Consider the following 17,747-nt stretch of genomic DNA (forward strand, 5'->3'; position numbering starts at 1 on the left):
AGGTAATACATTTGTTATGTACATCAATATTCATTTATCATCTATCATGAAAACCCTACCTCTCACCCTGCACCTGTCCAGCCGTCCTCCGGTCAACTCCTCCCTTGCACAGGAAATCATTGTTAGTTTCTTTTGCATCATTTTGGCTTTATTATATGCATGCCACATGTCTGACCATGAATTCTTACCTTTACCCCTTTAACACACATGGTTGCACATTATACTTACTGCTTTGCACCTTGGTTTTTTTTTCACTTAATAATATACCTCAAAAGTTGTTTCATACCATAGAGTGGTCCTCATTCTTCCAGAGCTGCATCGTGCTCCATTCTGCGGACAGACCGTACTTTATCCAACCTGCCCTCTGTCGGTGGACACGTGGGTTGTTCCAGGCCCTCCCTAATTGGGAGTCATGCTGCAGAGAATAATCTCAACCACGTGTTATTCTGCTCATGTGCAAGTATTTCTGTAGGATAATGTCTAGAGGCAGAACTGGTAGGTCACAGGGCATCTGCATTTTTAATTTTGAAAGGGAGTGGCCAATTGCCCTTTGGAGAGGTAAAGTTGTTCTCTCCCCACCAACAAAATCTGAGCGAGCAGTTTCCCATCGCCTTGCCAAGACAGGGCTGACAGGCTTTAGAGGTTTTTATGACTCTGATAGATGAGACACGGTATGTCATTCGTTTTGTTTGTGTTTCTTCAATTCTGAGGGAGATGGCACATCCTTCTGTGTGCTTTTACAGCCCTTGGTGAACCCACTCCTGAGAACTGTGAGTCCCACTCTGCCTTTTGTTCCATCTAATTGTTGGTTTCTCTTCTTCCCTTACTCCTTTCTTTGCTCACACAAGGGCCAGATCCTGGCACCCATCCCTACCCCCAGACTTTGCCTGGGCCCTTCTCACAGGGAGGAGGGGACGATGGGCACGGGGCCAATACTGGCTGGACCAGGGATGGAGAAAGAGTCCTGGCCCCTGGGGAAGCCACACTCATTTGATGGAGATTCTTGTCAGTTGCTCACTAGAGGAGATAATTATGTAAACGCTTCACGCAATCAGGGCCCACAGTCAGTGCTCTGAGGAAGGCTGCACCTTATTTCCGTGTGTAGGACACACACACCTTCCAGCATCTGAAACAGAGCCTTCGCCCACTGCCCTGCGTGGGTACAGGATGCCCTGGGCTGGCATCGGTGCCTCCCTGGGGACTCCCAGGGCAGAGCTGCTGGGTTGGATCCAGTTCTCACCTCCGCTAGCTTTCTTGTTGTGGAAAGCCCAGTCTTTCGAGCAGGGCCAATGGGAGGCAAACTGTGGCCTATGAGGTTTGTATCTTAGCTGAATTTTCATCTTCCTCTCAGAATACTGGTATATGGCCCCCTGCCCAGCCCCTCAGCCCCCTCTTCCTCTCCCCCTCCCTGCGCTCACAGCCTTCCGAAGGGGCAGGTGATGTGGGCTGATGGGCAAAGGGGATTGCCTCAGATGCTAGGACTCCTGGGAAAGCTGGTCTGGACTCAAGGGTCGCGGCCATACTTAGGGTCATGGCCATAATGGGAGGGAAAGGAAGGGAACTTCCAGCCAGAGGTATGAGATAAGGGAGAGGGTTGTGACTTTCAAATAATCTGTCGCTCCCTCCATGCCCCCGTGGGTCTGATCTACCATTGAGCCTTATCTCTGGAAAGGTTCCTGGTGTCTGAGCCCACTGCGTCAGCTTCCATAGCCCCCAGAGCCTTCTGCCCAGCCCGAGAGGTGGTCAGCGTGGCCGACAATGGCAGCTGGTTGGTGTGGTGGTCCCCAGGGGTACCCAGAGTCCCCTCAAAGCTCCATTCAGCCAGCCTCTGTGTCTTCTAGCTCTGCAGCAAGATCCTGGAGAAGACAGCCAATCCTCAGTGGAACCAGAGCGTCACACTGCCTGCCATGGTGAGCCTCACCTCCACGAGTCAGGGCTCCCAGCCTCCCACTCCCAGGAGGCCCGGGCTCCCAGCCTTCCCAGCTCCCACCTGCATCCCAGACTTCCACTTCTGCAGAAGGACTCCACCCCAACATCTCTCTCTTCCCTCCTTAGTTTCCCTCCATGTGTGAGAAAATGAGGATTCGTGTCATAGACTGGTGAGTCCTGCGTCTGGGGATCTTTAGAGGTGGCTGTTGTCAGGGGTCCCTGGGTTCTGCGGTTTCCTTTTCGTTCAGTCTGCATGCAGCAGGGGAGTCTGTTTCAGGTGAGAATTTCACGGGGAGGCCAGAGAAGGAGAGGGCATGGGCTGTTCGGCAGCTTACTCGCAGCGGGTTGGGACAGCTCCAAGAACCAGAGATCCCTGGGCCCTTCTGGCCTTCCTAGGGGATGTGGGGTTTGGGGAAGTTCGAGATGAAGGCATCCTAATGAAGAGATTGATCATAAGCAGAGGTGAGGAGGTTGGATAGAGCAGAGCTTGCAGGAGGGTGGACTGAGGTGCCTCGAGGGTTGGTAGAATGGAACAGATCTCCAGGCTGGAGAAGGGGCCAGGCTGCCCACGCAGGGGAGTAGCCACAGGGCCATCTTCAAAAATTACTGTCTAACTCTTGTGAGTGTCTGTGTGCTCCCGACCTCTGCCCGGGGAGCTCTTTACATGCCTGTCTCACCTGATGCTCAGCTTGACTCTGGGTACGGCCTGACCTTACAGATGAGGGAGCATGTTTGAATAAGTGTTTGGGGGGACAGCTGGAAGCAGCTGAGGCCAGGCTCCAACTCAAGCCTGTGCTTAACCGCCGGGCTGTGCGCTGAGGGGCCCAGTCCCACACCGAGGGCTGCAGGGGTCCCCACGCGCCATCTCTAGGACCTTCCCTACATCAGGCTTTCCCCAAAGAGAGAGCTGTCCTTTCTCTGCCCCCAGAAAGTCTTGGCCGTGCGGTTCCCAGCGTGTTTTCCTTTGGTCTTCGGCCCATGTCACCCCCAGCCAGGAGGATAATGAAAGGCTGGGGAAAACCCCCAGGCCACAGAGTCATTAAAATGTGCGCCAGGTCCCCAGCCTGAGAGAGAGCAGCTTGTGAGAATTAGAGGAGAGGAAGGGAGTGTGCGGAGGGCCCGGAGGGAGCGGCCTCTGGGGCCCTGACCGCCGGTATGCGCTGTGGGAGGCGGTCTGGGGCGAGGAGCTCTGCGACTGCAGAGCGTCCCTACACCTCGCCGTGTGCGCCCGGGGTGCAGGTCTGTGTGCGGCAGTGTGAGCGAGTGCACGCGGGCGCCGTGACCCCTGTGTTGCCGATGGGCCCTGCCCGAGTCCCTCTGAGCCCTATGAGGCACCGGCATACTGTACAATCCAAACACATTACGGAATCTGGTGGTTGCCTCTCTGGTTTAGGTTGAAGTGGCATTTTTATTGTGAGTCTATTTTCAGACTTGCTGTATTTTCCAAAAGCAACCCCAAGCCCCAAAACCTAACTCTTGGCCAGAAATCATTCTGCTGCTGCAAGTTCCTATCCAGAAAAGGGCTTTCTTCCCAGAAAACTCAGATAAATTTGTACTTTTACCTGAATCCTAGAAATACGATATGGTCCATATGGCCTTTTTCTCTGTAACTTAATCTTCCATTTGGTTCTTAAAGAATTCTTTTCATTAAAAAACAAAACCCCCAAAACTACCCCCTCCTTCTCAAAAAAAACCTGACTCAAAACCTCTCTCTTTCCATTCTGTTTCCCGTCTCACCAGATTCAGGTGAACCCGGAGGTCAGACATCCTATTTTGCTCCAAGAGCTACTGGTTTTCTCTAGGGTTTGGTCGTGAAGGCAGTTTAAAAGTGTCGTCAACCGTCAGTTGTCTGGTGTTGATAATCTTATTGTAAAACGTTTAAAGGACTCTTTACTTCCCAGTTCCTATTAGCGTCAGTCATCAGGAAAAGTGATACAGATCTGTGCTGACAATTCACTCTTCCTAACATAGCCCCCGCCCTGATACAAAACTTTAAAGCTTAATCACCTCCCTGGGAAATACAGAGAGGAAGGGAGGGAGCAGCAAAGATCTGGTGTCTCATCGCTGTAAGATTTAAAAGAAAAATGACATCACCATGCTCAGGTGGGCCTTTCATTGTGTAGCACCTGGATGTCGTCTCCTGAAGCCGCCTGTGGCCAAGGGAGGCACAGCAGGAACAGAGGGCTGCTGGGCTCCAAGAAAAGGGAAGATGCACATGGGGAACCTTCTGGAAGGAGATAGAGTGCCAAGGCTGCCCCTCCAGTCTTGGCACTGTGATGTTTTTGGACCGGAAACGTCTTTGCAGTGAGAGACTGTCCTGTGCGTTGTAGGGTGTTTGGCTACAGTCACAGTCTCCCTGTGGCTCCCCTCTCTACCAGATATGTTTCCAGTTGCCAGATGTCCTGGGGTCAAAAATCTCTGGATTGAGAACTCTCGGCCGAGCCTGACAGGGAAGCAGCAGGTTTCTGCAGGCACGGCTCTGGTTTCCCCATAAGGCGTATCTTGCTCAAGTCCCACCTTGGTCATCCTGCCTACCTCAGCTTCGTCGTCTAAACCGGGGCTAACTGCAGAACCTGCCTCAGGGTTAAACAAGCCAAGTCCCGTGACAGTTTTAGCTCAGGGTTTGGCCCTCAGGAGGTGCCCAGCAAAAGGTGGCCAGCCGTTACTGTATATGGTTGTCGAGGGGCAGGTGCGGGGCAGAGGAGAGGTCTGCACAGAACGCTCAGTCCTGGAGCTTCCCCCATGGTCCCCTCTGCTGGGTAGGAGGGGAGAGGCCGTCTCTGGGGAGGCAGGACGAGTCCCATTTTGTAGACAGAAGCCGTGTGGACCTTGGTGAGAGCACTGGGCCTGGAGTCAGGATACCAGTTTCTGTCCTGGCTCCTCAGCTCCCTCCCAGGCTGACCTTGGGCAAGGACTTTGCGGCTCTGAGCCTGTTTCCTTCCATCTGTGCAGTAGAGTTTTAATAAAAATAGCTATTCCCCAAAGCCATTGTAAGGATCCTTGGCGATAAAGGAAGCTAAAAGTGCTTTGTCATACACACAGTCAGATACAAAAAAGAGCTACGTATTAGTTACCCGAAGCTAATTAAGGCTGTGGGCTTCCTTGGAGAGAGAGTTTCTTCCTGGTCACCTGAGTTTTCTCCTTGGTCTGGTATGTCTCAGCTCTAGGAGCCTTGCTCTCCCTGGCCTGGGGTCTGGCTCCCTGTGCGGCCTCCGGCTCCCCTGCGTGGCCTCCGGCCTCAGGCCTCCTCCCCTTTCAACCTGCGGCTGCGCCCACAGACCTCCAGCTTGGCTGTTGGGACGCTGATGCGCTGGGTCGCCCCCACAGGAGTCTTGAGTAGCACTTTCTTTCCAGTCTCTTTCCCCCAAACATTACTAGGCCTCCATAACATCCCTAGTGTGAAGACTGGGACCTCTAATGGTGCATAACTCTGGCCATTTCCTCCCTGGGTGGGCTGTGGCCTGCGAATCCCGCCCTTGCTCAGGCTCTTTCTGCCCCTTGCTCTAGGGACCGCCTCACCCACAATGATATTGTGGCCACCACCTACCTGAGTATGTCGAAGATCTCTGCCTCTGGAGGCGAGATAGAAGGTAAGTACCCATTCTGGGCTGCCCTCTGCCCGCCCGTGCTCGCCCCTGCTCCATGCCTCCTGTCTTACGCCTCTAGCTTTGAGAGTTTGCAGAAAGCCTTAGGTCTTCGTTGCCCATTTCCCAGGAAGAAGGGCTTTGGCCAGTGAGAGAGATGGGCTTGTGTTTAGGACTGGCCTCACCTTGGAAGGTGGGTACACCATCAAATGGTCTAGACAGGATCCATTCCTGCAGATGATCTTGGTGGCTGTGGCCACACCATCCACTGGGTTCTATGTTGGCTGACTGTTTTCTAGCAGTTCCTATTTTGAAATGACTTTCATTGGTCTGTTAGAAAGTAGTGCATGATCATTTTGTACAATTTAAAAGAGATAATGTGAAAGAACAATATAGGAATTTCCTCACAAAATTATCCATTAGCCTCTCTTCCCAGACAAGAGGTAAATATTAATATTCTGGGACCTGTTTGTGTATGTGTGTGTACATGATAAACAATGTTTTGAACAATTTTTAATTGTTTTGACAATTGCTTTTTATCACTTGGCAATATAACATAGACGTTTATTCATGCTATTAAATATTCTTCTACAATATGGTGAACGTGCCATAGACCACATTAACTAAATGTTGAGTTTTAGGTGTTTTCTAATTTTTCCATGTTATAAGCAGCTAACTTGATATTGAGTGTTTTTGTAGCTGAATCTTTATGTAATTCCTGATTTTTCTTTTGCATAAATGCCTAGAAGTGGAATTGCTGTGTCAAAAGATTTTGAAGCTTTTGGTGTATATAAAAATTGCCCTACAAAACGACTGGCCTCATTTACACTCGAATCTCTCAAGCTTATTTTGCTGCATCCTTATCAACACAAAGCAAGATAATGATATTTTTAAAGAACTTTGTCAATTTATTGGGTGCATTTCATTGTTGCCTTAATTTTATTTCATTTATATCTGGTAAAGTTGACCAATGTAAATTTTAAAATATTTAGTAATCATCTTACATTTACAAATTACATTATTTTTTACAAATTATATATATTTATATACTTTAAAATTTAGTCTCCTGTAAATTGCCTATTCATGCTTTTGTCCACATTTTTGATGGCATGTTTGTCTTTTCCTCATTGTTTTTAAGAGTTCTGTATGTATATGGAGGTTAACTTTCTCCTGTCATCTATGTTGTAAATAATTTTTGTCAATTTTATTTTATCATGTAATAGCTTTTAACTATTAAATTTAAAAATTTTACATAGCCAAATATATTAATCTTTTCCTTAGTGAATTAGGCAAGGGTTTAACATTACTTTAAAAAAATTGTTCTTTGGTGATACCAACACTATGTATTGAATAATCTTTCCCCTACATTTTGAAATGCCACTTTTATCCCCTACTAAATTCCTAAATGTGTTCTTGGTCCTATTTCTTGATTTTCTATTATCTTTAATTGGTATGTCTGCTTATTATTTCTTAGGTTTTGGTATCTGGGCTGTGCTGGCTCTGTAAAATTAATTGGAAAGATTTAAAGTCTTTTCTAACATCTGGAACAGTTTATATAACATAAGAATATAGTCTTTTGAGGGTTTGAAAGAATTCACCCATAAAACCATGTGGGCTGGGTGCCCTTTTTGAGTGGGTGTTGCACTAGCTCTTTAAAACCTTTTCAGTTTCTCCTGTGATCATTGGTATTTTTAGTTTGTTACTTTTACTACAGTTAATTTTGATAATCTACATTTTTCTAGAAAAATATTTATCACATGGAGGTCTTCTAATTTTTTTATAGTGTGTGCAGAGGAATCTTTTATGATTTAAACAATTCTCTCTCCTTTCTTATTTCTAATGATATGTGTTTGAATTTTCTTTTTTCTTGATTAGTCTTAGAAGTTTTTCTTTCTCCTTACTGTATTGAAATTTTCAAAGAAAAGTTTTTGGGCTTAGATATGAGTTCTAACGGGCTTCCCAGCTCTGCAATAGTAAATCCATCTGCCAATGCAGAAGACACAAGAAACTTGGGTTTGATGCCTGAGTCAGGAAGATCCTCTGGAGTAGGAAATGTCAACCCACCCCAGTATTCTCGCTGGGAGAATTCCGTGGACAGGGCCGCCTGGCAGGCTGTATTTCACGGGGTCACAGAGAGTGGGACACAGCTGGTGACTGCACTTGCACACATTAGTTTTAATATTTTCTAACGTTTTATCCTCTCATCTTTTAAATCTTTAGCTCTCTTTAGACATATTTTGTTGTTTCCTTTTTAACTTTCTAATTGTGTGCTGAGTTGCTCAGTCACATTTGACTCTTTGTGACCCCTTGGACTATAGCCCATCACGTTCCTCTGTTCATAAGGATTCTCCTGGCAAGAACACTGGAGTGGGTGGCCATGCCCTCCTCCAGGGGATCTTCCCAACCCAGGGATCGAACCCAGGTCTCCTGATTGTAGGTGGATTCTTTACTGTCTGAGCCACCAGGGAAACCCAACTTTCTAGTTAACTTGTGTTTATTTTCAGTATTTCTTATTTAAGTAATGGAAGTATGGTTTCTGCCACATATGTCATGATTTTGGCCTTCAGCAAATCCCAAGGTTGTATTTATCTCTATTTTTTACTTTTATTTTTTTACATTTAGATATTTAATCTATTTTGAACTTCTTTTGATGCGTTTTCTGAGAGTAGTTTGATTTAATTCCTTTATAGATAGTTTTCCTTTTTTCTGGCTTGTAGAAATGTCTCTTTTTACTTATAGTTTAAAAAATTATTTGGATCTGTCTAGGAGCAGGACTCTTGAATTTTGTCTGAGGCACAGTGAATTCTTAAATCTGAGTTGAAGAGTGATTTCATCTACTCTAATATTGTTGTCTGAGCAGCTGAAGGCATGGAGTGGGGTGGGATAAGAGCTCTTCTGGAGCCAGGGGGCTTCAAGAGAGTTGCTCCAGTCTCCTCCCACCAGTCCCAACCTTGTATGGTCCTTGCAAAGATCCAGTGAGACTATAAATGTCACATTCTGGAACACAATAAACCCTAAAGTAATGTTGCTCTTTAGTATCATGATTATTGGCTTTCTGCATCCCTATTCTGATTTTTTTCCCCCCTGTACCAATTCTGCTTTTTACTGCTTCCCATGTGGTTTAAAATTGACTATTGCACTTTTAGTTTCTTGTCATGCTTTCCTTTCCCTCTGTCTTTCCTTTTATATTTTTCTTTTCCTCTTTGTTCTCTCCCTCATTTTATTTTGTTCCACAAAAGCTATGTCTTCCTGCACTCTCCTGAGGATTCCAAATCATTTCTTGAGAGTTCAAGGTGAACACCCTCCTGAATTTTACAGACGCTGTTTCCTCCCTATTTCCCTATCCTGGTTGGCTCTCTGTTTTTCCCCTCCCCTTTTGTTCACTCTCACACTCTCACAAGATCTGGTCAGTGTTGGCATCTTTCCACAGACAGGATGTGTGGGTCTCCGTTCATCCATCTTCTCAGATCTTTATCTGGAGGTCAGATTAGCATGCCTAGTTTCTGGCAGATTCCACCTAACACTTTTGAGGCTGACCAGTCTCTTCTAGATTCTCTGAAACATTAAAAAAATATATATATATACAAGTAAAAAATTCTACAATGAACTTCCAGTTTCCGTCCCGATGCGTTAACATCTAGCTGCTCTCTGCCATGCTCATTTCATCACTGATACTTGTAATTGTTGGAATATACCAACACTCCTTCCCAGAAACCCCTGCGATAAGGGTTCCTCCTGCCCCAGCCCCTCCCCATCCTGACTGTGGGAACTGCTGGTCCCAGGATGCGGTCCTCGTGCAATTGCTGTTCTGATAGTTGGACGTAGAGGTAGAAAGATGGGAAGTGAGGGCAGTGTATCACGGAGGTGGGTGGGAGAGACACTGTTCTAGGCTCCTCATGGACCAGAATTCCTGCATGGAAGGAACCTCTTCTCCAGTTTGCTGACCAATGCGGTCCCTGTCTCTGAGTCCAAGGGCAAATGTTGGTAGAGGCACAAGCTGCCTTTCTGACTGTTTTCCAGCAGCCACTGTCTCACGAGGCTACAGCTCTGCCTGCTGGCAGCCCCCCGAGGGAGAGTTTAGATGCCCGTGCCCCCATCCATCTTCACGTCTGCTGGTGGTGTTGACCTTGCTCTTTTCCAGGGTCATCATGAATATTTGAATGGGAACGTGAGAAAGAGATTTGTTTGGTCACTAGATGGCGCTGAAGCCATGGCCAACCCATTGTGGTTCATGGACCACAGGCTCCCACAGTTTGTTTTGGACATAAATGAGAATCTTCTTGTCACCAGCTAACCAGTTTTAAATACAGTTAAATAGCTTGATCTCTGTAGCAACAAAACAGTGAGACTTATTGCTCAAACTGGAGCCGTTCTCAAGCTCTTTCTAGGCCTGGAAGGTTAGCCCGTGCCTGCCTCCCTGCCAAGCGTCTCCCACTTGTCCTGAGGCCACCTCTGAATGTCACTTCAACTTTGAGCGTTTTTCTCCACCCTAGGATGTTCTAGAATATCTGGGTGATGCGTGGCCCTTGGTTTTCCCACTACTCTCAAAGCTCAAACTAAACCAAACTATAAAAATGGATTCTTTCTTTATGTTCTCCAGCCTCACAGTTCGCCAGATTATTTGATCCAACCAGGAGTTTTTGTTTTCGTGTTTTTGTTTTTATTTCCAGCTAGGACAGGACCTAACACTAGCCTCTTAAATACTTCTGCCCACAAGTTTGCCTGGGCACACTTAAGTATTCCTTGGACCCTGTGCTCCAAAGCATTTAGTAAAAAATTTGTTTTTTTTAATGAGGAGTGCTTTCCTGAGAAGCCTTAGTCCTTTTGAAAGGTAGCAGGCACACGAGCCCTATGAAACCGACACAAATTCTTTTATAACTTTGTACATATGAAAATCATGCTACATAAATAGCACTCAGGCAGTTTTTTCCACAGCTACGAAATCCAAAGTTCGTTTCTTTTTGTCTTTGGAACATAGATGATGAGGATTTCCCAGCAGTTCTTGGTTTCTCCTCCTGCCTGGCGCGGGCTGGAGTCAGGCAGCCAAGCCGTGGGCGTGGGAGATGTGCTGAGAGGCAGAGGGAGCGGCTGGGCTGGCTGCAGGTAGTGGCCTCAGATGCTCCAGGAGAAGGGGGTCCTGAGCTGGGAGGGCCTGCCCTGTACTTCCACAGGTGAGGGAGCTGGGCTGGGCTGCTCAGGCCACAAAACTGGGAGCGTTCATCTGTGTTCTGAGGCTTCCCCAGCCCCTATTCCTTGGGCTTAGGGAAAACACACCAGAACACTTGTGTTTTGGCAGAAGAGTGGTGAGGACTAAATAGAGGCTTTGTCTTGGGTGGCTTCACTGATGACTCTGCCCTTGACTTTATGAGCTGTCTGCAGACACAAGCATGATCCTCACACCTGGAGACCTGTGACCCTGCCCCTGAATTGGAAGTCATTGGCCTTAGCTGTCGGCAGGGCTCTGTCTTACCTTGCCTTGTTCTGTGCCTGTTAGGTTTGTGGAACAAACCAATGAATGAATGAGGCAATTAGTGAAAAAGGCGTGGTTGAGAACCAGGCTGCTTGGCAGCCCCCTCGCTCGGTCCTTCCAGCCACCAGAGGCACGTGTTGCTCAGCTGACCGGTGGGACTAGGGGCCAGCTGTGTCTGGGCTGGGCATTAGTCTGCAGCCAGCACGCAGAGTTGGTCTGTGGGTGGAAAGCTGTGTTTTCTTCTGCGAGGAGCACATGGGGGTCGGAACTATGACCTTGGCCTCATTAGCCCTAGATAACTGGCCGGGCCTGTTTGTAATCATTGGAAGGAGCTTAAAGTGGAATCTGTTTCCTTCCGGAGGGCCCTGGTCGTGCTCCCCTGGGGGTGCAGCTGTGCCGGGTCGGTCCTCTGTGGTCGCTGAAACTCCCCTATGACCGGAGGCCTCGCTCCCCTCCTGATGAAAACCTATTCCTGTGGATATGAGAATGGCCATGAATTATGGTTTATGCACTCTGACTCCTGCCGGCCGGCATTCCTAGCTGAGGCTGGCTGTGCAGAGCTGAGGGGCTGGGTCTCAGGGCCTCAGGCCCTGCTCATCCTCCATCCACCCTCTGTGCTCACTTGGTCAGCTCTGTCCTTGTATCCACATTCCCTGTTCTCTACACCCTTTCTTCCTGTGTCTCTGCTCATTCTTCCTTCCTGCCACAATGTTTTGCTCAGCTCTTGGCTCTTAATTCTGATCATGGAGCTATAGGAAAATAGCAATAGGTATTATTTCTTGAAGGAGACCAATAGGTAAAGGTGATCAGTGAATGAAAATAATTAGGTATTTCATCAAACACAGCCCCAGGTCAATCAGGACCCCATGCTGGGCCACACTTGGATGCTTGGAGGAGGAGACAGGGAAGGTCAGAGTGTGGCAAGAGGCAGAACCAGAGAGGACAGAGGAAGGGGACTGAGGACTACATCCTTTGGGGGCGTCTTGTCTTGAAGTGAAGTTGGAAGTCTACCAGAGCATCTCCTTCCTTGCTTCTCTTATTTCTAGGCCCTCCTTACCTGTGTTTAGGGTACACCCAAGAGTAGAACCTCCAGCTCATGGACAGTGTCTGACACTGTGCTTCATTTGAAACAGCAGGTGCCAAAAGCCTCCCAGTGCCTGCTGTTGTGAAAATGCAACATGGAGCCCTTAGTGGTAATTCTACAAATGACCACTAGGTGGAGATCTTGTGCCTTGAAACGCCTCCACTCCGTGCTGTCAACCTGCCTGGGGGTGGAGCGCTGTGTGTGCCCGGCTCTGGCCCTTTCTCGTTTCCCTCACCCTTTTTTGCGTCTGTACTTTGTTTTCCCCTCTTATCTGGCTATAATATGGCAAAGCATTTTTTTTTCTCTCCTGTGTTATTCCTTGGATGTATTGAGTCAAGTTTCTGGTCCAGTTTTCAATTGACAGACAGAACATACAGTCCTGCAGGCAGACAGCGACGCTCACGCCGGGGCACTGGGACTGTGTCTGGCCGAGGGGTTGCACCGATGACCTAGTGTGTGATACATTCACAGCTGGGCTGGCCTTGGGATCTTGGCCCACATCTGTTTCCCGTCCAGGAGCTGTTTCCTTCTGTCTGTCTGCCAGCTGTCCATCCACAGTGCCTCGTTCACCTAATTGGTCCTCCACCCAGCCACGCCCATCCTAACCCCTCTTCCATTTCTTTACGCTTTAGAGGAGCCTGCAGGTGTGGTCAAGCCTCCTCCAGCCACAGACCGTACGTGCTCTCACCTCCGGGATGACGAGGGAGTGGGCCTTGAGGTTTTTACTGGAGGGGCAAGGGCGCTGGTTGTGGGGAAGTGTTCCATTTGCCTGTGGTGGGCTGGAGATTCCCCACCGCAATCCCCAAGCTTAACTTTGGCTGTTACCTCTCAACCACGGTGGAATATGTAAATTGTTGGGAACGCTTCAAAGAATATTCCCCCTTGCCGAATGTGCCAGGCACTGGAACTCAAATGAGTTCACGCTCTCTCGCGGGGGGTGGGGGGGGTGGGGGGTGGGGTGGGGGTTGTGTGGAGCAGGCAGGGGGTCCATGATGAGGGAGGGGAAGTGTGAGTCCTCTTAGGGACCGGGAGGGAGGAGGCCGGGGTGAGCTGAAAACTCTTGAAGTTGACATTTGCAAGGTAAATTATAGTCAAGATGATTAGTATGAATAATTAGTCATGCTCACAACAGCTCCATCAGGTCTTTCACCCCCGTCCCCAAAGCCAGGGTGTGTGCTGGGGACTGGAGGAGTGATGCTGGTGCAGGGCTCTGGAGCAGGCATGCTCCTGCGCCTAGCTGGGGATATCTTACTGCCCAGGGATGGACTCAAGCCCCGGAACCCACCCCAGGGTCTGAGCACTCAGAGTCATCTCAGATAGTACCTGCTTCTGGGCCCCCCTCCCACCTTCGCCATTCCTCCTTCCGATGATGAGGCACCCTGGCTTTTCAGGATTCTCAGAGTTTGGCCACTGAAGTCCCGTCCTAGGAAACTTGGCTGTCAGCTGGAAAGTCATGACATTAACAAAAGAGAGCCTTCAAAAAATAAAAGGATGGAAATGATGTGGAGGAAAGATTTTTGTCTCATCATTAGTGTAATTTTCAAACTCTCCTCCAACTTGCTCCACTGAAAGATCCTTCTTTGCACAAAGTGGGGAAGAGGCTGGAGATGCCAGGATGAGTCAAGGCTATTAGATGGTCTATCTCAACTCCATAAGGATACTGGGGTGGAGGAGACATGTGCCTCGGGCTGCCCTGTGTGTGGGGTGACATCGAGTTGGGCCCCCTCCCTGGCGTCCAGGAGATGATGTCTCTGGTGACCAGGCTCTTGGGCCTTCCGTGTGCCTCCCCACAGGCCGGACGGCCTGAGACACAGATGGAAGGGCAGGGTGAGGAGGGGATGAGCGTGGGCTGGGAGGGGCGGGGCAATGAGCCCGAGCCCTAGCTTCACATGCCGGCTGAGTGCATGGGCTTGAAGGTGAGACCACTGGGGTCACGCCTCTTTGCAGTCGTGTGTTCCTTTTCATCTCTCGGCCTCAGCTTCCTCATCTATACAACGAGACTAATACAATACAAATCTCCATGTCTCGACATGGTGAGGATTAAAGTCCCGCAGGGGAGACAGCGGTAGCTCTCCTGGGGGTCACTATCCTTTATATGTTTGTGGGGGCTGCATCCTGTGCATGTGTGAGGTGCTGAGACCGGGGATGGGCTTGGCCTGAAGGTCGCAGGGGTGAGCGCTCGAAATCTCGACTGGGCCGGCCCCTCTGATCTGCACCTGTGTCTGTGTCTCTCAGTGGATGACCATCTAGGCTTCCTCCCCACCTTCGGGCCCTGCTACATCAACCTCTATGGCAGCCCCAGGGAGTTCACTGGCTTCCCGGATCCCTATGCAGAGCTTAACACGGGCAAGGTAAGTCAGACAGGAACCCAGATCCTGGGGCCTGCCTGGGTGGTATCTGAGGTCAGCCTGGACTCCAAGGGCCTGGTGGTGCTTGAGCGGGCCCAGGGCCAGGCAGCCACCCGCTCAGAGACCCCTTCTTCCTCCCAGACCCCTCCTGGCCCCTTCTTCCCTCCCACTCCCTTTTCTTTGCCTTTCCTTCAGGGCAAGCCTGACATCCCCTCCCCACCCCCACTCCTGCTAATTTTCCTGGTCCCCAAGGGGCCCGGCTTCTGTCTGTCTCAAGGTTCATTCTCCCCTTGGTGAGGTTGGACCCTGGTACTGACCATCAGGGTGGCATTTCCCTTGGACCCTCTGGGCCACTGTTTCCACATCTGCAGGGGGTGTGGCTCAGGGACCTGCTGGTTTTCTGGGAGATGGGTGACCTCAGGGCCAGATGGGGCTCCTTCCCTAGCCCTTCTCCCCTCCATTGGCCCTGCTCCTAGTGACCCTACCTCCCCTCCCAGGGGGAAGGCGTGGCCTACCGAGGCCGGCTCCTGCTCTCCCTGGAGACCAAGCTGGTGGAGCACAGTGAACAGAAAGTTGAGGCTCTCTCTGCCGATGACATCCTTCGGGTGGAGGTGAGGGGTGTGGCCCTGGGAGGGACCAGGAGGGCGGTGGCCAAGTGGGGCTGGTGGAGGAGGGCTCAGCTCCACCCACACTCACACGCCTTCACACCTCTGGGCCTCAGAGTAACCCAGCATCTGGTCTGCCTTCCTGAGGAATGTTCAGAAGCTCAAAGAAGATAAAAAGTGAAGTGTTCCTGAAATGAAAGTGTTAGTCGCTCAGTTGTGTCCGACTGTTTTCAACCCCATGGACTGTACCTTGCCAGGCCAAGAGTACTGGAGTGGGTAGCCATGCCCTCCTCCAGGGGATCTCCCCAACCCAGGGATCAAACCCAAATCTCCTGCATCCCAGGCAGATTCTTTATTGTCTGAGCCAAAAGAAGATAAATAGAAGTGTTTTAAAGTCTAGAGCTTGATGCAAAATGAGAGGCTATTTTAAAATAGTAATAATGTAAGAATAGCTAACACTTATGAATCACTGTGTGTCAGACACAATGCTGATGATACTCCTGATGTCACTGAGTCCTCCCAGCACCTGCCAGGTGCCTGCTCTGAGTATCCCCATTTTACAGATAAGAACATTGAGGCTCAAATGTAGCAGAGCGGCAAGTGATGGAACCGGGCCTTATTTCTAGGAGGCAGCTATGTGGAGTCCTCATGAGGGTTTATACTTTCTCATCCTGTAGTCGGTGGTGCTGGTTTGAGTTCTGGCTTGTCCACTCACCAGTTGTATCAGTTTTCCTATATGTAAAGTGGGAGTAATAATTATACTTACCTCAAAAGATTGTTGTGAGAATGAATTTTATTCATACCAGCATGCAGTAGGTGCTCAATAAGTGTTAGCTATTATCACTGTGTACTTGATCTAATAAACCAGTCATGTAACCTCTCTCCTCTCTGCCTTCCACAGAGGGGATCGTAAAGTCATCTTGGTTCAAGCCAGGATGTGTGGTTGAGTGCTGGCCATGTCCTCAGCCTGGTGCCTGATGCCCAGCAGGGACAATGGGGTTCATTCATCCCACGCACGTAGCAGCCTGCAATGCTGCAGAGCTGGCCAGCGTGGTGGAGCTGAGTGGTGTGGAGTGGGTGTTCTGGGTAGGGGGACACGGTGGGTTACAGCCTTCGGCCCCTTCTGGAAAGGCAGAGGCAGGAGACCAGGCTTTCTGGGGTTGTGGTGCCTCCGCTGCTGGTTTGGATTAAGGAGCTCCATGACCTCGGAGGCGCAGACCTTAGTAGAGGAACACGGCCAAACACACAGGCCTGGAATGAGTTTGCTCAGTTACTGACCAAATCTGGGCTCTGGTGCAGAGCCGGAGCACTCGCCACCCACCCGTCCAGCCAGGATTTATTGGGTGCCAGGCTCAGCCCGGGCCTCCAGCCACGTGACCCCTCCCTGCACCGGTGTCCCTGTCCCTCCCCCCTGTGACCTTGAGGCTGCCCTCTCTGCCCCCAGAAGTACCTCCGGAGGCGCAAGTACTCGCTCTTTGCCGCCTTCTACTCGGCCACCATGCTGCAGGACGTTGATGATGCCGTCCAGTTCGAGGTCAGCATCGGGAACTATGGCAACAAGTTCGACACCACCTGCCTGCCGCTGGCCTCCACCACCCAGTACAGCCGGGCGGTCTTCGATGGTGAGGCCGGAGGCTGCATGCCTGGCAGGGGACCCAGAACTCAGAGTAGGGGCCGAGCCCTAAATCCCATCCCCTGCAGAAAGCTTCTGGAGGCTCGCCCAAAGGCACACGTGTTCGGGGGACCCCTAGCCTGCTCCCCGATCTGCTGCCTCCCCGTGCTCATCTCTAGGTGCACCCCTCCTGCTGGGATCCATAGACTGGGCTCCTGACACCAGCAGTGGTCGGCCTTGATCTTGGCCTTTGGCGACCACTCATTCCATGGTTGCTGCGGGGCTTTGCGTAGAGATTTTGGAGAGCGTGGGATTCCCAGGGCCGTTCTGACAGCCCCTCGGTTTTGATGTGCTAAGGAGTCCGAATGAGAGCAGCAGCTGTCTGTTCAGTGTGTGGAGGGAACTCTTAGCACCTTTTCCGGGCACTGGGGAATACAGGTCGTGCCACAGGTGTCTTAGTGGGGGGCAGGTGTCTGCATCCACCCCCTACCTCGGGCCCCCCACTCCTCTGCTCGGGGCTCAGCGCCAGGCCCTTGCGTCCTTCCAGGATGCCACTACTACTACCTGCCCTGGGGTAATGTGAAGCCCGTGGTGGTGCTGTCTTCTTACTGGGAGGACATCAGCCACAGGGTCGAGGCTCAGAACCAGCTTCTCAGGATTGCCGACCAGCTGGTGAGTGGAAGCGGGCACCACCCACAGCACCCCATGCATGCAACCCCTCCCGGCCTGCGGGTGTCTTCAGTCCTGCCTCCACCAGGGCCAAGCCTGCAGACCTCACCACGCCTGTGGTCCCTGTGTCCTGACCAGGCCAGGCCTGCAGTCCTGCCCTGCACAAGTCTGAGGTAGGAGATGGCACAGGGACACGGCTGAGAGAAACCGACCCGCCGGCTGAGGACAGAGCCTGCAGCCATCCATCCACCCGTTCATTCATTCATCGAATGCCTTTGACTCAGCCCAGCAAGGGTTGTGCTGGAAACATCTAGCTAGAGGGTGGACGTGAACAGGATGCTGCCCCTGACTTCAGGGGTCAGCTTAGTAAAGGAGAAAGCAGGTTCATCCACCCTTCTCCTACAAAGGCTGACATTTCAGTTCAGACATTGCTCCAGGATTCCCTA

The 17,747-nt window shown here is 50.4% G+C and overlaps 1 protein-coding gene across 23 annotated transcripts in view; it reads left to right on the forward strand.

The window, feature by feature from the left end:
• DYSF (dysferlin) overlaps positions 1-17,747 on the forward strand; it is a 218,481-nt gene that overhangs the window by 79,907 nt on the left and 120,827 nt on the right. For 14 of the 23 annotated variants that reach the window (XM_065929506.1, XM_065929513.1, XM_065929517.1 and 11 more), the window contains 8 exons: positions 1,842-1,910; positions 2,056-2,099; positions 5,437-5,519; positions 12,700-12,741; positions 14,303-14,418; positions 14,913-15,026; positions 16,465-16,642; positions 17,180-17,304. In XM_065929506.1, the coding sequence (XP_065785578.1) occupies positions 1,842-1,910; positions 2,056-2,099; positions 5,437-5,519; positions 12,700-12,741; positions 14,303-14,418; positions 14,913-15,026; positions 16,465-16,642; positions 17,180-17,304 (771 nt within the window). The remainder of the gene's footprint in view (positions 1-1,841; positions 1,911-2,055; positions 2,100-5,436; positions 5,520-12,699; positions 12,742-14,302; positions 14,419-14,912; positions 15,027-16,464; positions 16,643-17,179; positions 17,305-17,747) is intronic. The other 9 variants (XM_065929515.1, XM_065929521.1, XM_065929523.1 and 6 more) reach the window with 1 other exon arrangement.

This window comes from Muntiacus reevesi, chromosome 3 (assembly GCF_963930625.1).
Source record: "Muntiacus reevesi chromosome 3, mMunRee1.1, whole genome shotgun sequence".
In the NCBI taxonomy this organism is placed as follows: Eukaryota; Metazoa; Chordata; class Mammalia; order Artiodactyla; family Cervidae; genus Muntiacus; species Muntiacus reevesi.